General features: G+C 43.4%; 1 protein-coding gene across 3 annotated transcripts in view; it reads left to right on the forward strand.

Moving 5' to 3' along the window:
- Window positions 1-24909, forward strand: part of LOC137527130 (vascular endothelial growth factor receptor kdr-like) — a 318768-nt gene that overhangs the window by 191634 nt on the left and 102225 nt on the right. For all 3 annotated transcript variants that reach the window (XM_068247550.1, XM_068247553.1, XM_068247551.1), the window contains 2 exons: window positions 6633-6723; window positions 21129-21240. In XM_068247550.1, the coding sequence (XP_068103651.1) occupies window positions 6633-6723; window positions 21129-21240 (203 nt within the window). The remainder of the gene's footprint in view (window positions 1-6632; window positions 6724-21128; window positions 21241-24909) is intronic.

Raw genomic sequence — 24909 nt, forward strand, 5'->3', positions numbered from 1 at the left:
GGTGCATCATCTGCTTCTGCCGCTTTCTCCTTTGCACCTTCACAGGCACCCTCCTCCACTCCGCCTCTGCCCTTGAGCGGTTCCTGCTCCTCTGCCCACAGCAGCAGTCAGGTGTCCGTGAAGGAAATGTTTGAGCGGAAGAAGCCACTTTTGGCCAGTCACCCCCTTGCCCGGCGTCTGACAGCTGGCGTGGCGGAACTGTTAGCTCGCCAGCTGTTACCATACCGGCTGGTGGACTCTGAGGCCTTCCGTAAATTTGTGGCCATCGGAACACCGCAGTGGAAGATGCCAGGCCGCACTTATTTTTCGAGAAAGGCCATACCCCAACTGCACCGTGAAGTTGAGAGGCAAGTGGTGTCATCTCTTGCGAAGAGCGTTGGGTCAAGGGTACACCTGACCACGGATGGCTGGTCTGCCAAGCACGGGCAGGGCCGCTACATTACCTACACAGCCCATTGGGTGAACCTGGTGGTGAACGATGGCAAGCAGAAAGCGGCGGACCAAATTGTGACACCTCCACGGCTTGCAGGCAGGCCTCCTGCCACCTCCTCTCCTCCTGCTACATGCTCTTCGCTGTCCTCCTCCTCCTCCTTGGCTGAGTGGCAGTTCTCCTCTCCAGCTACACAGCCCCAGCTCCGCAGGGCCTATGCTGCATGCCAGGTACGACGGTGTCACGCCATCTTAGACATGGCTTGTCTCAAAGCGGAGAGTCACACTGGAGCAGCTCTCCTGGCTGCTCTTAAGAAACAGGTGGATGAGTGGCTGACCCCGCACCACCTGGAGATAGGCAACGTGGTGTGCGACAACGGCAGCAATCTGCTTGCCGCTTTGCATATGGGGAAGCTGACACACATACCCTGCATGGCACATGTCATGAATCTAGTGGTTCAAAGATTTGTGGCAAAGTACCCTGGCTTAGCGGATGTCCTGAAGCAGGCCAGGAAGTTCTGTGGGCATTTGAGGCGCTCTTACACAGCCATGGCACGATTTGCAGAAATTCAGCGTAAAAACAACATGCCGGTGAGACGCCTCATTTGCGATAGCCCCACTCGATGGAACTCGACCCTGCTCATGTTCTCCCGCCTGCTAGAACAGAAGAAAGCCGTCACCCAGTACCTCTACAACTGGAGTAGAACGAAACAGTCTGGGAAGATGGGGATGTTCTGGCCCGACAACTGGACACTGATGAAAAATGCATGCAGGCTCATGCGGCCGTTTGAGGAGGTGACCAACCTGGTGAGCCGCAGTGAGGGCACCATCAGCGACTTAATTCCCTACGCGTACTTCTTGGAGCGTGCTGTGCGTAGAGTGGCGGATGAAGCTGCGAATGAGCGTGACCAGGAACCGTTACGGCAGGAACAGGCATGGGACCAATTTTCATCAGACCCAGCTGTTTCCTCAACACCTGCGGCAGCACAGAGGGGGGAGGAGGAGGAAGAAGAGAGGTCGTGTGCAGAAGACGAGTCAGACTCAGAGGATGATGAGCAAGGTGTTTCTTTGGGGGAGGAGGAGGAGGAGGAGGAGGGGACAGCGGCAGGACAACAACCGCAGCAGGCGTCGCAGGGGGCTTGTGCTGCTCAACCTTCCCGTGGTATTGTTCGCGGCTGGGGGGAGGAGGTTGACTTACCTGACGTCACTGAGGAAGAGCAAGAGGAGATGGAGGGTACTGGATCCGACTTTGTGCAGATGTCGTCTTTTATGCTGTCCTGCCTGTTGAGGGACCCCCGTATAAAAAACCTCAAGGGGAATGAGCTGTACTGGGTGGCCACACTACTAGACCCTCGGTACAGGCACAAAGTGGCGGACCTGTTACCAACTCACCGGAAGGTGGAAAGGATGCAGCATATGCAGAACCAGCTGTCAACTATGCTTTACAATGCCTTTAAGGGTGATGTGACGGCACAACGCCAGCAAGGTACCACTGCCACTAATCCTCCTCCCGTGTCCACGCAGTCAAAGACAGGACGCTCCAGCGATCTCATGGTGATGTCGGACATGCGGACGTTCTTTAGTCCAACGCCTCGCCGTAGCCCTTCCGGATCCACCCTCCACCAACGCCTCGACCGGCAGGTAGCCGACTACCTGGCCTTAAGTGTGGATGTAGACACTGCTGTGAACAGCGATGAGGAACCCTTGAACTACTGGGTGCGCAGGCTTGACCTGTGGCCAGAGCTGTCCCAATTTGCCATCCAACTTCTCTCCTGCCCTGCCGCAAGCGTCCTGTCAGAGAGGACCTTCAGCGCAGCTGGAGGCATTGTCACAGAGAAGAGAAGTCGCCTAAGTCACAAAAGTGTTAAGTACCTCACCTTTATCAAAATGAATGAGGCATGGATCCCGGAGGGCTGCTGCCCGCCCCAAGACTAAGTCAGTCCCCGCACACACAGCATCTCTGCCTGCACGCCGTGTGACTGGCTGCCTGGCCTGCCCCAAAAAGACTAAGTCGCTCCCAGTCCCTCCACACAGCATGTCTGCCTGCAGGCCGCTTCACTACCTTCTCCGCCACCACCAACAGGGTCCGGGACTCCAGGCGGATTGCTGAATTTTTTAGGCCGCTGCTAGCAGCGGCCGCTGTAATAATTTTTATGGTGCGTGTACATGACTGCCTAATTTTTCTGGCTGCACTGAGGGCAGCTGCAACAACAAAAGAAAAGGCATGTACATGCGCCCATTCCCCTTCGTGATCATTACCTTGCCGTGGTGAAGGGGCTTGCGTATCACAATGAAGCAATGACCGGCGCCTAGATGAGTGTCTCGGGGGGCACACAAAAGATAATAAGGTCGTTGCTTCATTGTGGTCAGACCAAATTTGATCAGCTGGACAGTCACTGTTCTGTCATTCAGCTACATCAGCCAGGCCGACCATATGGGCTGTAAAGCCACAAAAACCTGCACTCTCGCCATGGTGCGCACCAGTCCAGCACGGCCGTCACTAGTACAAACAGCTGTTTGCGGTGCGTTACACGGTGAGTTTGGTGTGTCAGTGTGAAGCAGTACCTTAATTACACTACCTGATTGATGTATACACATGCAAGATGTTTTAAAGCACTTTAGGCCTGTCATTTAGCATTCAATGTGATTTCTGCCCTTAAAACGCTGCTTTGCGTCAAATCCAGATTTTTCCCGGGGACTTTTGGCGTGTATCCCACTCCGCCATGCCCCCCTCCAGGTGTTAGACCCCTTGAAACATCTTTTCCATCACTTTTGTGGCCAGCATAATTATTATTTTTTTTCAAAGTTCGCATCCCCATTGAAGTCTATTGCGGTTCGCGAACTTTAACGCGAACCGAACGTTCCGCGAAAGTTCGCGAACCCGGTTCGCGAACCTAAAATCGGAGGTTCGGCCCAACTCTACTAAGCATCTTTGAATTTGGGCTCCAAGGAGCCCCATTGGTCCTTAGCAGACCAATGGGGTTCCTTCTGATTTAAAGGAACCCCATTGGTCTGCTAAGGACCAATGGGGCTCCTTGGAGCCCAAATTCAAAGATGCTTAGAGAGCTCTGAGCTATATAGCTCAGAGCTCTGTCGGGTCCGTGCAGGACGCTAAGTCCCCGCCGGCTCCCGCTGCCCTCCCCGCCTCACCCACATGTCACCTACATGTCACCCACATGTGGGTGACAGATGTGGGCGGGGTGGACAGCGGGAGCCGGCGGGGACTTAGCGTCCTGCACGGACGCGTAAGTGTATGCGGCGGCTGAGCGGCAAGTGATGTCGGGTGCGGCGTAGTTACAATGTAACAAAGTTGTTACATTGTAATAACTTTGTTACATTGTAACTGATAGAACATTTCCGAGGCTATTGCGAGGGATCATTTATTTAAAGCGACAGGTAAGTATTAATGGTTAATTAAGAATAGTAAAGGACTTTTTTCGTGGTTATGTTTTTGTTCAATTAAAATACTTTTCCTAAGTGTTTGTGTGTTTATTTACTTTTAACTCTTAAAGGAAATGGGTAAGGGGTACAAGTACCTCTATACTCATTTCTCCTGGGAGGGGGGGTGGGCATCTGGGGGACCCCTTTTTAAAGGGGACTCCCAGATGCCACCATGAACCCCCCCCCAGGAAATCGCGGCCTCCACCTCCACCGCCCATCGAAGGTGGAGACGAGCCCCTTTTCCTTGGATTGGACAAGGGCTCGGAGGGGGAGGGGAAAGCTTGGCTGCCCATCCCCTTCTGAGACCCCCCAATCCATGGACCATGCGGGCTGGTATAGTCAGGGTGCGGAGTCCCACGCGGCCGGTGCTCCGCATTCTGGCTATCCCAGCCTGCATGGGGGACAAGGGGTTAAAGAGGTCTGGGAGGGGGGACCCCACGTCGTTTTTTTTTATATTTCCCACACTCAGAACGAAGTAAGTAAAACTCTTCCCACTTGGGGGAATCTATGAAAATAATACACTATTGTTACCTGTGCAAAAAAAACTGACATTTTCCGCATTTGAAAGACATTTTTCCCCTTGAAACTTAAAAATCGATTTTCTCAAAAACTATAAGGTCTGTTTGAAAAAAAATGTTTCCTCTTATTCCCACTGATCCCCTTAATATACCCTGGGAATTTGGTGTTCCTAAACTTTAAGCAGGCTTTGCTATTAACCGTTAAATTCGGCGGGTTTTTAAATGTATACATTTTTCCTTTGAAACTTTAACATCGATTTTCTGAAAAACTATAAGGTCTTTTTGAAAAAAATTTTTTTCCTCATATTCCTTCTGATCTCCTTAATATATTCTCCAAATTTCAGGCTCTTAGAATTTAAGAGGGCTTTGCTATTAACCCTTAAAGTCGGCGGCTTCCTAACATTGATCCATGCGTCAACTTTTCCGCTTGGGAGCATGGCCATACGCATTAATTTCGTAATGCCAACTGTAATGTGAAAATTACGCGAAAATTACGCTTACGCGAAATTTCGCGAAATCCTTCTTCATTACGATTATGTACTTACGGCCATAATCGTAATTACACTAATTACGCGAAATTTCGCGAAATCGCAATTAAGTCATTACGCTCATCTCTAACAATAAGCAAGATGACACACCATTGCATTCCAGTGGTTCTGGAGGTGTGGTTAGCTTACAGGGACAACAAAGGACGATTTGCATATTTTGTGGGCGACATCATATGCTCACTCCAACCAGAATTATTGCAAATACAAAAGGCAAACTTTTGTTTTGCATAACATTTTAGTAAGAGGGCTTTTTGGCCCTCTGTAGCCCCTTACACACTCCTAGGAGTTCTGGTTCACAATGAGCTTGCTGGGTAGTCTGAGACTCTAGGTGTTTCAAGTCCTACTACATACAGCCACATTAACCCATGCCATGCACTAATGTGGATCAACCAATCTGAAACAGTCTGTATGCATGTTGGATTATTGTGGCTCTGTACAATTAGCAAGCATCCCAAAAACATATAGATAAGTTAATTGACTTCACCCTAAAATTGGCCCTAGACTACAACACATACACTACACAATACATACACATAGGACATATGACTATGGTAGGGACTAGATTGTGAGCTCCTCTGAGGGACAGTTAGTGACAAGACAATATATACTATGTACAGCGCTGCGGAAGATGTCGGCGCTATATAAATACTAAGTAATAATAATAAATAATAATAATAATAATAATAAAAGCTGACAAATCATTGCATTCCAGCAGTTCTGGAGATGTGGTTAGCTTACTGGGACAACAAATGATGATTTACATACTCAACAGTGATGCATCGTGGAAGACATCTTATGCTCATTCAAACCTGAATTATCGCATATACCTTCTGTTTTAAGAAGGCACACTTTTGTTTTGCATAACACCTGAACCAAGCATGCAGCTAATCCTGTCAGATTTGTCATAGACTTCTGATATGCATGCTTGTACAGGGTCTATCGTTTAAAGTAATAGAGGCAGAGGATCAGCAGAAAAAGCCAGGCAATCTGCATTATTTAAAAGGAAATAAACATGTCAGCCTCCATATCTCTCTAACCTCGGGTTCTCTGTAAAGAGAACCTGTAACAAAAAAAAAGTTCCCCTGGGGGGTACTCACCTCGGGAGGGGGAAGCCTCATGGTCCCAATGAGGCTTCCCCCTCCCCTGTAGCTGCAGGCAGTCCAGCGCTGGCTCCCCCGAAGTGTCCCGGAATCCTCCCTCGACAAGCCTGACAAGTGCTGATAAGCGCTGATTTATTTACCTTTCCTGGCTCCAGCGGGGGCGCTGTTGTGGCTTTCCGCACGGAGATAGGCGAAAATACCCGATCTCTGTCAGGTCCGCTCTACTGCGCAGGCTCAGGAGACTTGCGTCTGCGATCGGCCATTTCCGCCTATCTCCGAGTGTAGAGCCGGTACTGCGCCTGCGCTGGAGCCGGGGTGATAAATATTTACATGCCAGCTGTTCGGGGAGCTTTCTCGCCGCTGCCATGGGACCGAGGAGGACGAGGAAAGCCTCAATAGGATCTGGAGGCTTCCTCCACCCGAGGTGAGTACCCCCCAGCGGAGGTTTTTTTCGTTAAACAAGTTTTCTTTAATATCCTCCCATAACTTACTTTTATTAAAAGGAAGGATGATATACTCAAACATATCTGAGATGTATTTACTATGGAAGTGCCTACAGTTTCTAAAGTATCTTGTTCTCACTTTCTGTATTCAAGTTGTGAGGAAAACACTACCCTGGAAAGGATCCCTCTCTTGTCCAACAGTCACAATTACTCCAAGTCAGATGCCGTTGAAGAGACAAATAAAGTAAGTTCACATCTAATGTAGTATTGTGTGTTATAACAGTATCAGCCACTGGTTTGTGAATAATTATTCTGTGTTGATTGGTAGAAGTGCTGTCTTATATATGTTTATTGCAATTCTGCATTTCTTCGACACTGAATCTATAGTCATGTGGTGAGTATCAGCCAATAAGAAAGCTTCTGGTCATGAGAACCATCTTCTGTGTTATGCTCTATACATTGACTGCCACTATTGACTGACCTGTGTATACCTTGCTTGCTTACTTAAGCTTATTTACACCAAATACCTTTTATCAACATATATACAAGACAGCTATCAACAGGCTTTCTGCAGCTTGCTCCATTATTTCTTGTTGAACCAAACAATCATCATGCATGACAAAGCAATGTAAACATTGTGTAATTGATTTGTTCTGCATTGATTTGATTTGAGAATTAATCAAATTTTGATAATTTATCAAATCAATGTAAAACTAATCTTTTTATTAAAATAATCTCTTTTCATTTCCATGTACACTTCAACAGGTTGTCAAAAGACAAACATTAGGAACTAACAAAAATCCTTCATCAATTTCTATTGACATTATTGTAATGGTTTGAGAACATTGCTGTTTTTTTTTTAACCACAGTTACAGTCCAAAAAAAAAAAAACTTAGTAAAGGCATATGAGGCCTAGACAGATATAAGTGACTAGTGCATGCTGTGATGTACTGGTATTGATCTACACAGCTGTTGTCATACCCTGTGTGCTCGGGTTCTCTTTAAGGAACTTCAGTTGCTATCTATGCAAAAGAGCCTTTCTGAGCTCTCCGACCCAACGTGGGTCGCTGTTTTCTGGAGCACTTATACATAAAAGAAACAGTCAGAAAGATTTAGATAAGATTTTTACTGCAGGGAAGTTGAAAGAATCATTAGCTCTGCTTGTTTTATAGTTTAAAATGAAGTGTGGCTTGTAATTGCAGATATAACAGAATTATGCAATGTTATTAAAAAAAAGCTATATATCTATACATTTAAATATGGGACTATTTTATTTGCTAATAATGTTCTATTAATTATCAGTACTTCCCATACACATCATTACACCATACGTTTTTTTTTTCACTTCAGTATCATTTTAAGCAGTTTTATAAGAATTGCTCTTCAAACATCCTTTACAATGGAGAACTGACTAGACAGGCAGCTTTGGGAAGATTAAAAACGTTTTCAACTAATAATTTTTGAAGAACATTTTTGAAGTATGTAATACAAATATTAATGTCATGCGCCCTGTCCAGTAATACTTGGTGGAGTTCTCCTTTTGGATTTGTAATCACATCCAGGTGTTCAGTGTGATGAGGAGGACTGGATCCCAGGAGGGTTGCTTTATTACAGCATAATTTCCTTTCATGGTTTGCCAGCTGAGACTGTTCCAGCTTACATTTTGTCTAGTTGCTCTACTTCAAGTACTTTGGTAATTATGAAACAATTACCTAATTTATGAAATTAATGGTGAGTTTGTGAAAACAAGGAGCCCTGCTTTATAATAACATTCACAGAAACATTTAGCAAGCTGAAGACTACATGAAACATTGCCAAGTGAGGGCAAAATTTAATTGGGCAGGCATGCTGGTATTTACAGTTCCTAAATAAAGCGCTACATGTAGTCCACATGGACTTTTTGTTCTAACAGAAACATCAGTTCCTATTAGCTTACATTTTATCAAATAATACAATTTTAGGTGATATGCCATGCAATAAATTCAACATTATGACAGTGGTACATTCTGTTTCTGGGAAATGGCTTTGAATGAGGTAGATTATTTTAAATGGAAGCTAGTCTAACTACAGTAAGTGTGCCCAGATTCTGGGTTCTGCCTCTCCCCAGGTAAGAAGTGCAGCCAGTACCAACTCACCTGAGCCACTCTGACATTCAGATGTTGCAGGGGCCGCCCCCTAGATTTTGCCACCTGAATCAAATGATAGTATCATCATTTGGTATCATGGTGGTAGTCATCCCTGTCTGTGATGGTAGTTACCACCAGAAATACAAAGAGGGACATGTGCATTTAAGGCTAATGTTTCAAAAAATTCTAGTCTTTAATTGAATATCAACAGGCTGATCAACAAAAGAATAATCCATCTGGATATTTGATCTTTTTTTTTTAATTAAAGGGGCACTATGGCGAAAAAATTTTAAATACTGTATGTGTAAACATAGACAAATAAGAAGTTCGTTTTTTCCAGAGTAAAGGTCCGTACACACGCCGGACTGAAGGCAACGACGGGTCCATCGTCACCTCCCACTGGGTGGGCTTTCCAGCGACAGTCTGGCGTGTGTACAGTCTGTCTGCAGACTGATACGGCTATTTCTGAGCGATCCGGCGGATCATTTAGAAACAGCCGTATCAGTCCGCCGACAGACTGTACACACGCCGGACTGTCGCTGGAACGCCCACCCAGCGGGAGGTGACGACGGACCCGTCGTTGCCTCCAGTCCGGTGTGTGTATGGACCTCAAAATGAGCCCTAAATTACTTGTCTCCTATGTTGCTGTCACTTACAGTAGGTAGTAGAAATCTGACAGAAGCGACAGGTTTTGGACTAGTCCATCTCTTCATAGGGGATTCTCAGCAAGGCTTTTATTCTTTATAAAGATATTCCCTAAAAGGATTTAAACAATGATGCTGGCCAGCTTTCCTGCTCGCTACACAGTTTTTTGGCAGTTGTACAGAGCAACTGCCATTCACTAAGTCCGTTTGAAAATAAATATATCCCTGAGAATACCCTATGAAGAGATGGACTAGTCTAAAACCCGTCGCTTCTGACAGATTTCTACTTCCTACTGTAAGTGACAGCAACATAGGAGAAAACTAATTTATGTCTCATTTTACTCTGGAAAAAATGTACGGTACTTCTTTTTTGTCTATGTTTGCACATATTTAAAATGTTACAATTTTTCGCCATAGTGCCCCTTTAATTACACTGAGAGACCGTTAAAAAATATGAAGAATCACCAGTGACTAGCTTTATTATCCCGATTTGAAATGTTATCTCTAAAATACTATGACTTTTTTCATTGGGGACCTGTCTGCCTGATGTGTCTTTAACCCTTTCTTGACATGGGTCAGAAAATTCTTGTAACTGCTATATACTCTGTGCAGAAAGTACATTCATTTACAGACCTCACTCTGAGAGGGTTGTGCATTCCTGTATACTTAAGACTGCTATATATTAGTCAATTGCCACCAGATCGACCAACAGATAGATCCCTCTCTGATCAAATCTGATCAGAGAGGGATCTAATGGCTGCCCATACACTGCACACAGATTTTGAATCGATTTCAGCATGAAATCAATTCACAACCTGTGGAACTGCCGCTGCCGCCCTGCCTCGCTGCCCCTAGGCCTCCTTTCGGGCTCCCCAGGCCAGCAGCAATTATATTATCTGTCTGCCGGCGTGGGTCCCCGGGTCCGTGATGTCCTTTCTCCCAGAATCCTCCTCCGTCTCCTCTTCACTTCCTGTCCCATCCTGTGACAAGCGGAATTTCAAACAGTAGAGCACCCTCTACTGTTTGAACCCCACCTTCTCACAGGACGGGACAGGAAGTGAAGAGGAGATGGAGAAGAAGGCCAGCCAGAAGAAAGGACAGCATGGACCCGGGAACCCGCCCCGGCTGGTCAGGTGATGTTATTGCTGCGTTGGTCATCGCCGAATTGAACGCAGCTAACAATGCACTCCTAACCCGCCAGCGATCAAGCTAAATTTTCCACATGAATAAATTGACTGAATCGATCGATTTCGGACGGAAATCGGTCAACATTTGCGTTAACGATGTGCTATCTCCATGGTAACACTGCAGCTTGCTGCCTAAGTACCCAATCAGCGTGACCCCCATGGTCACTTCCATTAGCCATATGCAGTAATCAAAGGGGAAACTTGTTTTTTAAAATAAATGTTACCTTGTCATTTAGTTTAGGCACTGTAGGCACTGCAGAATTGGCTTGAGGAGGACATCTCCAATAACTTGCATACCCCTGATTTCCAGCTTGACCACTGATGACTGTGAATGTACATTGTATGGCTACAAATTCATGTTCACAGTAGATTCCAAATCTACAATGTAAATGTGAACAGTGGTGGCACAGGTGAATCCATGGCACTGTGCTTTTCTTTATTATATTATAGTGTAATACAACAGCAGAGCAGAGCACAACTTTGGATGCTGTTGGCTACCTCAGCACATCACCATTGCTTAATGTACTGTCTTATTAAATCAGGTCAGATATCCATTACGGTAATCAGGGATGGTCAGTAAGGTATAAGGGTACTTACGTATTATCTCGGCTGGAAAGTTTGGCAGCTTTTTGTTAAAGTTCTATTTGCTCCCCCAGGAAGATCTGACCATTTATGGAAAGCTGAAAGTCTCGGCTTTCTGTTATACTGGATCCCGAGTTGGTATGATGCTCAGTTCCCAAGTTATGGGGTTTTGAGGGCGGGGTGTCCTCTGAAGTTGGCTGCAGAAATTGCAATTACAGAAGTACGGGACGAACCCGACATGATGATAAGCAGCATACCTGATAGGTCTTCTTCTTCCTTCACAGCATAAATCTGTGTCTTCAAAACTTATGTCAAGTGCCCTGGGTCTCTCATTACAGATGAATGAGCAGCGCAGCTATGCACCCTCATCTCCTCTCTGTCTTACTGGCATGGGCAGGATGCTCAATTCCACTGTGCTCTCTGCAGCAAAGTGCAGGGGACACCCATCCCCCAAACCCCCCCCTAACTTGGGAATGGGGGATCGCATTGACTCCAGACCCAGTGCAAAGGAAAGCCGGGACTTTCAGCTTTCCAAAAATGGTTAGATCTGGCTAGGGGATCAAAAAGAAATTTAACAAAAAGCTGACAAACTTTCCAGACGGGATAATACGTAAGTATCGGTATAAGTAATTGTGAGATGTTATGCGAATGTTATGCAAATGCATGCAGCTTGAAAATGGACCTTTGAAATGATGCTGCTGCTACTATGGCATTTGATTGGTCTAATATCAAGCTCCATATATTTGCACAAATTTAGCATAACAATTTCATTGCCTATTCCTAACAGTAAACTTCTATTGAAGGTTGTATGTCATAGGTATCAGCAGCAGACCTTGTGCTATGAATCTTTGTACCAATGGGCTGAGGGGCTTCATCAGCACATCCTACAAGGATTGATAGAAAGAAATTTGCCTGCAAGCTTTCCTTAATTTAAGACCCTCAGGCTTGTCCCCATGGATATAGCTGAGGACACAGAGGCCTGAACTAGACAAGGGCAACAGGAAGCTGGAACTAGTAGTAATGCTAATTCTTTAGCTATAATTACAGTTAAAGACAGGGCAAGGAGAGGACATATAACAGAGAGACTGTATTGTGACAAGGGTTATATTCAGAGGTATTCTAGGAACAGGAACAGGATAAATGATTAAACATCCATTCAAGGCAAGATTCAGGATCAAGAAGCAGGAACCAGGTTATATGGGCTTGTCTCAGAAACCAGGATATGAGGACAAGATACAGGAACCATGATAGAAGAACTGAATACAGGATTAAGCCATGGCAAAGTAGAGTAACACCAAATTGCCTAATTCAAAAAAATAACATGCAGATAAATGAGAGACGATTGATAGGTTATGAACACAGGACATCATGATTAGCCAGTATATTTCAGTGCCCCAGTCCAGTGTATTTATACTCTCATCTAATTCATCATGTTTGCATATAGCTAATATAAATAATTGATGACCATTTTCGTAGAGCTAAATATTCTTTGACAAAGACCATAAGAAGAATACAACAGAGTTGAATTACCATACAGGTGACATTTTACTAGATCTAGTATACATGTATTACTAGGGTAATAGCAATAATGTCTGTGGTATTTTGTAGATGGGATTAACATAAAATATACATTGGAAATTAGACAGAGCTTTTATTTTGATATTCCTATGTGTCTTTACAAGAATCATTACTTTTCAATATTCTATTTATTTATTTATTTTAGGCACAACCTATTATCTCTGCAGTAATGAATCACGGCACCTTAGAAGATATTTAATGTAAATTATGGCTATAGGAACCACTGTTAGATTTAGGAACTTATTCGAGAAGTGTCAGTGTAGTGGAAGATGTAAAGTATAAAATCAGCAGCAATGCATGCTTGCAAGTCAGTGCCTAGGGTTACTCTATGAATAAACATCTTATCATGAAACACGTAAGCCTTTCTGATGGCTCTTTCATCTGGCAGTGACACTTGCCAATGCCATAAGGGATTTATATCTCGAAGTGTGGTGATTGCCATATGTTACTGTAATTTCTGCAGGCCATTAGCAGACCAGACTGATACCTAATAATAATAATAAACGGAACATTTTATAGCGCTTTTCTCCTGTTGGACTCAAAGAGCTCAAGAGATGCAGCCACTGGGATACGCTCAAGAGGCCTCCCTGCAGTGTTCGGGAGTCTTGCCTTGAACTCCTTACTGAATAGGTACTGACCCTAGCCAGGATTCGAACCCTGGTCTCCCATGTCAAAGGCAGTGCCCTTAACCAGTTCACTATCCAACCACTACAAGTATACATGTATTACTTGGGTAATAGCAATAATGTCTGCGGTATTTTGTAGATGAGATTAACATAAACTATGCTCTGGAAATGACCTGTTTTTGCTTTTCAAACTGCATATCATCATCTCTGTAAAATACATTATATAGCTGAGTGCCTGTCATGCTTACAACTGCCATTTAGCTGAAACCCCACGCAAGGATGATCTACCCTTTAGATGTCTGACCACTAACACTGAAGCAATCTCCAGCATTCCATATACTGTCTATCTGAAATGCCATGAGGTGTTTGTATTTCCCAGCACACAGGAGGGAAATTAAGAAGAAAGAGGTACGATTTGCTATCTGAGCTGTAATGTATCAAAGGTTGAAGGTTTGGCCGATATACTGTATGTGTAGACAACATAGTGTGAATCCAGATGTTCCTTGGGCTCCTCGCTGAAATGTCTACCATCTTCTCACAATTCCTGTAATCTAATATATGCCCTGACAATTTCGAGATGAGAAATAAGAGGAGAATGCTGAAGTTCACTTTTCTTGATCATGTGCTTTTAATAGAGGATCTGGATTTTATTTGCTGTCTGTAAAACTAATGCAAGTCTAGACAAAACTGCAGGAGGCAGCTGGATGTTTTCTAGTTTTGAGCTGAAATATCAGTCCTAGACAGGGGTCAAGCTGAGCTTGTCACATGTCACTACAACAGGAAGTAAATGAATATCTTACCGACTGTAACAAAGACCTCAATAAAAGAGCAGTATACATCTGACATATGCTCTGGCTTTTCTCCATGTTATTCACCAGTTTCTGTAGATGTATGCCTGGCTTTTCTGGAACATGGGAAACAGACCAGTAGAGGAGAGCTCTGTAGTGTAACACAATTTAATAATATAACATGCATCGTACATAAAACTTACTGCAAACCAGTAAGGTGTGACATCACTGGCACACGGAAGTCCATCGGGGGAGCTTGCATTCCAATACCATATCACCGCTGCTGGCCACAGTGGAGCGATAGGTTGACATTTGCTGGGCATGTTGCCCATGTGATGCTTGTTTACTACAGTTTTTCAGTAAGTATGTTTTATGTAAGTTTTATGTACAATATATTGCGTGTTATATTATTAAAATTGTTTTACCCTATGCAGCGCTCCTTCTCTGTTCTGTTTTTCTGTCCCACAGATCACCCTCCAGCTGGAGTTGAGGAGTAGCTTCAGTAATGAATACATGCCAGGCCATCAAAAACTGTGTCTGTTGCTCAAGATTTCACATCTTGTTTTCTTTTCTGGAACAGGAAGGAATTGTTTACATATGCACTTACTGAGCTGAAACGATGCGATAGGAGAATACCTTCTTGTTCACCTTAAGCAGAATATTTTGCAAATACCTCCTGTTTTAACGGGACCCTGAAGTGAAAAAATGTCACAATTTATATATTTACATCGGGAGAGGGGAGTCTCAGGATCTTTCAGAGGCTTCCCCCATCATCCTCCTCCTCACCGCCGCAAGCCCATTGACAAGTGCTGGTTCACAGAGCTCGCCCACACTGCGCAGACGAAGACAGCTTGCATCTGTGCACTAGCACAGTGCTAAGTGGGATTGATTTTGTCCACCAAACTAATGTGGCAGTTCCATGCTGATGTGCATGGACTAGCCGCCTGGGTGTGCACAGTGCGGGGGCAAGCTCTGTGGAACTTTGTGAGTCCCAGCACTGGAACCGAAAAACAAAAAGGGATGGGGGAAGCCTCTGTAGGATCCAGCGGCTTCCTCCTCCCGAGGTAAGTATCTAATTTTTGCCTTAAAATGTCCTAGCTTTACTTTAAGAAGACCAAATTATATTCAGCACAGCCTTTTGAGTATGGCAGCTTTTAGATTCATGTAGGCTGTTTGCAGCATTCTAGTGGTTGTAATTCTCTGGAGATACCATGAAACATCCCCTCTCCTCTCTCTAGAACATGAAAGGATTGGGTAAAGGTCTTCTTTAATATATGAAATATGAAGAATCATTGTACTCTGTTGCTTCATCCTTATCATTTTTCAGTAATTACACATATTTTGGCTAATTGATTTTTTTTTCTTAAATTGTTTGACTCAGTGGTAGAAAGTTAGAAACGTTTACATTAAGGAAAATAGTTTGCATAGCCTGGCCTCTTCATTTTGGACCTATTTGTTCTATATTTTCATGCAGGCAGTAAGGCTTAGGAAAGGGTTCATCCACCATATGTATAGCTTTATAAGAGCTGCAAATAGTTTGAGGCACAATAGAAAGTGAAATAGATCACAGCTGAGCAACACATGGTCAGATAGCTACATAATTCATCTGTGCCCTGAGCACTGTGTTGTGGAAAAACAAATGTCCTGTTATATAATAAATAGCTAAATGTATGCATTCTGAGTTACAGGCAAATTGGGTTTTACTCATATAGGAGTTATATAGCTTGGAGGAGTATATTAATAAACAGTCAGGTTTTCTTTAACAATACCACCAATATTGAAGTGATGATCAGAGCTTTAACTACAAATTACAAAACCACACTGAAAAATCTTCATGCAGCCCCCTCCATAGCCATACCTAAAGTACCCCTGAACCACTTTAAACATACATTTAGTGCCGATTTATGTCAGACAGCACCACCCTTCCTCTCCAGCGCCCCCTGTACCCCCCACTCTGCTCAGCCAAAATATTCACATTGATGATGCATGGGGAGGAAGTGTCAGTACTTCCTCCTCTCCGTCCTTAGTCCCACCTCCTCCACTCATCACGAATGGTTCCTATGTGCGGTTACAGCACACAGTGCACTGGGGAGCTGCCCTGTGTGCAGTCTTGTGGTAATTAAGGTCGGAATGATAGTGTACTAATAGCTGTATTAGTACACAATCGTTCTGACCGTAATTACCACAAGACCGCACACAGTGCAGCTCCCCAGAGCACTGTGTGCTGTAACTGCACATAGAAACCATTAGTGATGAGTGGAGGGGCAGGACTAAGGACAGTCAAAGAGGAGGAAGTACTGACACCTCCTCCCCACCCATCATCGACATTCTGCTCAAGTCAAATCCTTTGGCTGAGCAGAGCGGCGGGCACATGGGGCGCTGGAGGGGGAGGATGGTGCTGTGACGTATGTCACAGCACCATAAATAAATTAGCATTAAAAGTATTTTTATTATAAAGTGGTTCAGGGGTACTTTAATCTATGACTCTCTCACCTTCTCCATTTTTCTGTAGATAGCAGTTCACAGGGCAACATCAGTCAGTCCATAGCAGCATCTCCAAGCACACAGCATTCAGGACATGAAAGCACATCATATAGCAAATCTCTCTCCTCCACAGACACCATTTCAACAGAATATATTTTGTGTATGTAAAAGGGAGTGAAGAGTTTAGTGATACCACAGCTGCTATGGCTATAGTACACCCATGTTTGGAATCTTAAAGACACATATTACAATATACAATATAATAACATTTGTTAAGCACTTTTCTCCAATAGAAATCAAAGCGTCTCAAATCAATATATAGTTGCAGGGTGGACTGGGTTACAAAGGAAATAGTTAAGTGTTCGTAAATGCTAGACTAAATAGGTGGCTTTTCAGTTTGGACTTGAAGCCACATTGTAGAGGATCAGAGATATTGTTTCATGATTGCCTGGCTTTAAGTTGGAGAAAGACAGCCTTTTCAATAAGTTTCTGATGATTGTTTCTTTCGGACAGGTAGAAAAACTCCTCGCTTGTAAAGAACAGTTGATTAGTTTGCGAAATGCTTGCCTAAACAGGTGAGGACATTTCAACATGAACTTTGTTGAGTCAGGGTCCAGGTCACAGGTGGTCTGGTTTAGCCGGGCATCTAAGAAATTCAAAAAATGGGGGTAGGTTGTTTTTGCATTCATTATATGGCACAACATAGGTGTTCAGTGCTGTAGATTGAATTGCAGATCGTATGGAGGAGACTTTGAGAAGAAGTAGGTGAATTTCTGACACAGGTCCTGTGAGAATGTGATGCCAGGTTCCCATCAAGATGGGTTGCAGAGATTGTCAGCTGTGTGGAATAGCTGGACAGGACATAGCATAGTACACCTGGATTCTGTTTTACTTTAAGGGATACTTAAGCCATTGTTAAAAAAATAATCAGTTTTACTCACCTGGGGCGTCTACCAGCCCCCTGCAGCTGTCCTGGGCCCTCGCAGTCACTCATGGATCCCCCGGTCCCCCGCCGCCAGCTAGTTTGATTTCGCAGACAGGCATGGCCACACATAGCCTTCTTCGCATTCCCGTACGCAATAGAATCAGAATTAATTTTAGTTGCCAAGTATGTCAGTGTCATACTCAGAATTGCTTGTGGTTCACAGGGCATAGGCAAAAGAATACATAGACATTAACATACATCCAATACATCCAATAGTACAATAGATATACAATACAAAGATACATAGATGATAACATACATCCAATAGTACAATAGATATACAGTACAGAGATATGCAATGGTACATGTTGCAATTCCAGGAGGAAGTTATGGAGGCAAGCCTGTGGGGCATACATTTTAACCAGTTAAAACACTTGAGGCAATTATGTGACAGTACTACCCAGAGGGTGTTATGAAGTCCAGAGTGGGCAGCTGGTGGATGTGTTGACTACGGAGGGGGGGGGGGGGGGAAGAGGGGAGGGGGAGAACTGGCATGGGATAGTTCTATAGTTTTTTGCCTGGATGGGAGTAGTCCTGGGGGATCCTGGTAGCCATCATCTTCAACCTGGCAGTGTAGAGGGGATCAAGAGGAGGCAGGGGGGATCCAATGATCTTTTCTGCTTCATTAATATCTCTTTGCAGTTTATACCTGTCGCTAGCCTTTGCACCAGCATATCAGACTATGACTGCTGAGCAGAGGATGAACTCCTCAGTCATAGCTGTTAACTAGCTAGCTCTGCTGTGCCTTCTTCTGAATTTTTACGGTGTTTTTCCCCTACTTTACGTCATTTGTTAAGGTTGTCCCAAGGAACCGGACAGATGATAACCCGGGAGACCTTGGTATAGGTCTCGCCTATAAGGACTGGAGGGAGCGCGGATGGGTGTTTCCTAAAATCAACAACCAATTCAACAGTCTTTTCTGCATTGAGGACGAGGTTGTTATCTGCACACCAGTTGCATGCTTTACGTTGCTGCCCATGAGTTGTGTCATCAGCAAATTTGATGACTTTGGTGGGGTCACTAGATGAAGTGCATTTATTGGTGTAAAGGGAGAACAGAAGCGGGGACAGTACACACCCCTATGGAGCACCTGTATTTGTAGTTTTCATGCTGGAGTTGCAGTTACTGAGCTTGACCTGATGCGTTCTGTTTGAGAGGAAGCTCTTAACCCATGTGCAAAGAGTATTGTCAACACCAAACTGCACCAGATTGTCAAGCAGGATGTCTGGGCAGATCGTGCTGAAAGCAGAGCAAGTCCAGGAACATGACCCTGGCGTAGGAGTTGGGTTTGTCAAGGTCTTCCACGATATATGCCAGGCCGATGTTGTTGGCATCCTCTACTGATCTGTTCGCCCTGTATGCAAATTGAAGTGGGCCAAGGAGGGCATTAGTGGATCGCTTTAAGGGGGCGAGGCCACGGGTCCGAAGTTGTTGTGTTCTGTGTTGCCTGTCTTCATGAGGACTGGTATGATAGTGGACCTTTTGAAACAGGAGGGAACTGTACTTTTTGATAGCAACCTCTTGAATAAGGAGATGAGCACAGGGGCTAGCTGCACTGCACAGGTTATTAGGCAGATTGATGACACACCATCAGCGCCGGAGGCCTTCCAGGGGTTGAGTGTGAGGATAAGCTTAAGAACTTCTGCTTCCTGGACCATAACCGGCGCCATGGTGCCACAGCCTCCCAGTGTGGAAAGTTTTCATGGATCCTGGGGCCGCACGCTGCTTTGACTGGTGCTCGAACCTGCAGTAGAACTCATTGAGCTCTTTGGCTTTATCAATGCCTTAAGTATCCCTTTAACTATAGACAGCAGGCCACATTGCCTGTGAATGAGAGTGGCAAAAATCAGGGCACTGATTTTGATTTTAAAATGTGAATCGGTAAGTAGACAAGTCTTTGCAGCATACTGTATATGTAGCCTTTGCATGTGAACACATATACAGTGTATATACTCTACACAATGCTGGAGCAAGTATACAGTACCGATGAGCTTGAATTTCATAGTGGTAATTTTGCAGCAAAATTCAGAATTACAATGCAAACTAGCAATGTAAATTGTAATGCTTTTGCAAAATTAATTATGCACATCATTGTAATTACAATGCGTAATTTCACATTGACTCGTAATTTTCACTAAATATTAATCTCTGTGAAAAAGCACATCTGGTGAAAATGAATTTTTGTATGTACGCCCATAATATTTCTTCAGTCCGGTTCCTCGTTCCTCCAGCAAGCTTGCTTCTTTTCTCATCAGAATTGTACATATCGTCCTTTCTTTTTTTTATTTTTTTTTTTATTAATTTTTATTGCCAAAAATGCATGGATACAATAATGTAGAAAATATGTATCTAGTGAAAAACATGCATACGGCATTTAGAATATACAGAAAATATTCAATGTTAAAAGTAAACATTATAAAGTTTTAAACAAGAACAGGTCAACAACAAGAAACCACATCTGGTGCTATATCTGGTATACGTGTTTGCATGTTTCAAAAGGGACTCACTGACAGTAGTGAAGGTAGGACAGTAGGGCGGTTAGGCAATAGTGTGATGTAGCCTTTTCTCCATATTCATGTTTATGGCGGTTTGGGCAATGATTTGTGATAACATAGAGGGAGATGGGACACGCCAGTTGGATACTATTAGATGGCGGGTAACACATAGGGTCTGAGTAATTTCCAATCTGTAAGGGACTGGATTGTTATCTAGGCCAACATGTAATATAGCCTGTTGAGGAGTTAGTTTGAAGGCGGACCATATTGTAGAGGAAATGTAAGTATTCATTTCCTTCCAAAAGACAAACATGGGTTTACAATACCATAGTATATGAGGTAATGTACCCAGGAAATTGCAGTTCCTCCAGCAGTCAGGAGAAGGGCCACCTTTGAGTTTAGATAGGCGTGAAGGGTTAGAGTACCAGTGTAATGTCGTCCTTTCTTTTTATAAGATAAATTTGCTGCGAGATATGCTCAACCGTTTTGCTCAGGAGAGTAATAGCAGCACACTTGTGAATGACTATAACATTAGGAATTTTTATGTCGTACTTTATATTTGGATATATTTGGATTTGTGTGGCTTAGTCAATTAAAGATTTATTTCTTTTTTTATTTTCTAATATACTATATAAATACATAATAGTAATAATCATAATATAAGTGACAATAACACTATATTGTATTAAAACATATATGCTAGTTTTTCTTTGCCCCAGACAACCATACATGATGATCATCTGGTGTGAAAGTCTAGCATGAGTGCCGATGTCCCCTGACAGCTATTTCTTCCCCTTCAGGATCCAGCTTGTTGGATCACTATCATATGATGACTGTTGTTATTCTTTTGAAGTTCCTGTTGTGGGGTGTCTCCAGTATGTTCCCACCCCATTCCATAGAGCCGAACAGGCTTCTAAACTGATAGCCGAGCAGCATGTTTGTACATCTTTATGCTGTAAAGCTAACCACTGCTCATAATGTGATCCCATCTACAAATTATTTAAAATTAAAAATGTTCATAAAATGCCTTATCTGTAATATTTTGCATTGTATAGAGACCTCTTTTAACACTGCATAACTTTTATATTTCTATCAATGGCACAATATAAATTGACTGTGGGTCATTATCTGAATGCTGAATTTTATATTTCCAGGTTATAAGTTCCCCGATCATCTCTGCTAACAACAATCAGTCGGGTATCCTCTTCTGTATAGCCTCTAATAAAGTTGGCCAGGATGAAAGAAGTATGCGTTACATTCTGTCAGGTAAACATATGGATATTCTCCTAGTATTTGTCCATCTGCCATCTTCTATGTAATGCGGAGAGATCTGGTACCAAAGAATCTATAATTAGAAAAAAAAATGTTGCATGCTTCTATTTATGGTTTATTTGTTTGAATTTCTCTGTTCTTGGGCATTTTTCAGAATGGAATTGAAGCTCAGCCTTGTCATCTTTGAATATGACCAAATGATTAAACTACAGGCAAAAACCTACAAAATCAGATTTCCAGAGCAAATCACATTAACACATTTGGATCATTTTGTACAGTATATCCTGCCATGTTTTGTTATCCACAGTGTTCAGTTTACAGTTGTAGCCAGCCCAGTCCTGCACAATATTGATCTGTGCTCAGGATAGCTGGAATGGCAGCCAGCACAGGCCAGATCTATAGATACAGACCCATACATGGAAAGGGATAAACACACTTTATACAAATAGTTAATGTGAGCTTGAAGTCAGTCTGGTCAGTAAAGAAGCCTTTGAGGCCTCTTGCACACTACATGCAATTCCAATTTGCAATTTTGATGCGATTTTAGATGCGATTGTTAATCGGCACTGCATGCTGAGGTTTTTTTGGGGGGGGTGGGGGGGTTCTTCTTCTTTTGATAGCATCCAGGGAAAATCAGAATCGCAAATCGGATTTGCAGTGTCAGGGAAATCGTAAACAGAGAGAACTTATGGTGTAATATTTAAAGAGAACCAGAGACGAAGCACCCTCATGTATTTTATTACATTTATCAGTGGGAACATGACAGTAAACAGCTACCCTGCTTTTAGTCTCATTGTTATCTGCTTAATTAGTCTATTAGCAGCTGTGATAAGAATCCACTGACTATTCAGTCGAGGTTTGACCTGGAATCATTTTAGCTGAGTCACTTTTCTGTGGAGTCTTTTCAAGCCCAAGCCTCCCCCCTCCTGGCTCAAATTTCATGCTTTACATACTGAGAGCTGTGATGACATGGGAGCTGCTGCAGGAAAAATCTCTGTCTAGCAGACAGTGTGGCTGTGTGATCTGTGTGCTCTGTCTATGCAGCCTGTCATAATTATCTACTGTATGCAGTTTCATTACCATGAGAGACACTTCCTACAGGCAGCCACACAGTATTCCAGAATCCAGAATATGAAGTTGAAAGCACACAGATGAAAGCCTACAGCAGCCCTGCTTGTCTATAGTCTCATATAGCTTAGACAGCACATCCAGAACACCTCATAACCTGGAAACAGAAGGAATATGAGCCGGCGGCCATATTGGATATTTCCTGGAGCAATAATGGATAAAAAGCACTCAAAAAGGCACACCAGAGTGGCAAAATTATCGGGTAGAGCATTTATTCTTTACAAGCTATCAACTGATATGTTTATTTTGTGTGAATCGTTCATCTCTGGTTCCCTTTAAGGTTACTAGAAAAGGTATAAAGAAAGTAAGATCTGGATCACAAATCCGGGTTGCTAAGTCCAGTAACCACAATAAAAGCAGGTGAAGAACAACCGTACTCATGTCAAAATCCTCAGGTCGCTCTCCATGAAAAAAATACTAAGGTAAAATGCAAACTACACACTTAAAACATACCCCCAGGAGGGGAGGAGGATGTTAGAAGGGAAGTGCCCCCCCCCCCCCCCCAAAAAAAAAAAATTAATAAATTACATTACATTACAAACTTAAAATGGCAAGAAAAATCTTACGTCTTTGGATATAAAAAGAAATACTTATTAATAGCATATAGGCCGCCCTAGCCATTACATGCCTGCCTCTTAATAGTCATTGAGCTGATTCTTCAGGCTCTGACTTGTGGAACACTTTGTCTTGTATCATTCTTTATTTAGAACGCAGGTACCGAACGCCAGTCCTCAAGGGCCATATACATGCCAATGTTCAAGAAGGACTGAGAAATAGAGAAATGTGCTCTACTTCATGGCTCACCCCTTTCCTGATCTTTTTCCCATCTGACTCCCATCAATTAACATGAGCTGTTCCAAAAACGTGTGAGGATCTTAGCCCTTAAGGACTGGAGTTCGACATCCTTGATTTAGAATAAAGTATTTATTATCTCCCAGGTAAGCTATTTTCTTGTCATTTTAACCAGGATATGATTATTTTTTCCTTTGTGAGGTGTTTCCCCCCTCCTAATATTATCCCCATTCTCTCTTGGGTGTGTGTGTTTTAGTGTGCAGTTTGCATTACTCCCTAATCATTTTTTTCTTATGGAGAGTGACATGAGTAGTTTTGCGCCCCAAGTGAGGATGGCTGTTCTTCACCTGCGGTGTATGTGGTGGTTGCTGGACTTAGTAACCCATGTCTTTAAAGGGAAACTTAAGTCAAGTATAAAAAAATGAGATTTACTCACCTGGGGCTTCCCTCAGCCCCCAGCAGCCGATCGGTGCCCTCGCAGCCCCGCTCTGACGCTCCAGGACCCGCCGGCGAACACTTCCGGTTTCGCCGTCACCGGCCGACAGGCATGGCCGCAATAGCAGCAGCTGGCCGCAATAGCAGCATAGGGGGTGATATACAGGCTAGGAACGCGAAGAATCACTCGCGTTCCCATGCCTGTCGGCCGGTGACGGCGAAACCGGAAGTGTTCACCGGCGGGTCCTGGAGCGTCAGAGCGGGGCTGCGAGGGCACTGATCGGCTGCTGGGGGCTGAGGGAAGCCCCAGGTGAGTAAATCTCATTTTTTATACTTGACTTAAAAGTTTCCCTTTAAGAACCCCCTTGCCTGTTTCTCTGCAAAACGTTAATTCCATCCTTACATTTTTGAAACGTAATGTTGTTCCTTTGGTGGAGTGCACAGTAAAAAGGACTGTCTGGCTATACTTTCCAGAAAATGACAGATGCTTATTGAAAAGTATGAAAATTAAATTTACTTTAATGGCTATCTTTAGGTTTGGTTTGTCTATGGCTCCATTTTTTCAGGACATATTTGCACCTTGAGTGGAATGTTCTGTGGATTCAGACACGTAACCTCCCCTGGCTCATAGTGCAAGCTTAAACATATGTAATTAATAATCAACTAAATCATTTCCTCATTATGTTTCCACTTTGCTGAGCATTTCACCACAAAGAATCTGTTCTTCCATCTGAGGTCTGTCTAACTTCAAAATGGCAGTGCTGCCATCTTTCACTTTTATGGCTTTCAATGAGCAAATTGTTTACATGAAAATTTACAACAGACGTAAGTTAAATGGTCCTAATTAAATTGCTTATATTTATGTATAACCAGGGATTTGAATTTTCCTGTGAGGAATTGTCAACAAGAGCATTCCAAAAGCTGTACAGCTACAATCTGGGTTATGTTTCAGTTGTTAGTCTTCCCTCCCGTGAGGTACAGTTTAGGAAGTGACTTAATTTCCTGATTTAGCTTTGAAGGGAGCACAGGCCGTCTTCCAAAGACCAGCGGTTGCAAACATCTGAGATTTATGTGTATAGATAGCTAGACAGGGGGAAGGAGGACGGAAGTTATATCTAGAAACCTGTGAGACCAAAACATTGGTGTTCAAAGGAATGCCACCTGCTACGAGGTCATCTTCTCCCTGGATGTTTGGTGAAGGCTTAGGCCCTCTCACCACTATAGGAATTGATGCTAAGTAGAAAATTAGACTACTTCCCCCTGCATAGTAGTAAGTACTGAGACCCTCTCCCTATTCTAGCTATACGT

Source organism: Hyperolius riggenbachi, chromosome 8 (genome assembly GCF_040937935.1).
Source record: "Hyperolius riggenbachi isolate aHypRig1 chromosome 8, aHypRig1.pri, whole genome shotgun sequence".
NCBI classification, from domain to species: domain Eukaryota; kingdom Metazoa; phylum Chordata; class Amphibia; order Anura; family Hyperoliidae; genus Hyperolius; species Hyperolius riggenbachi.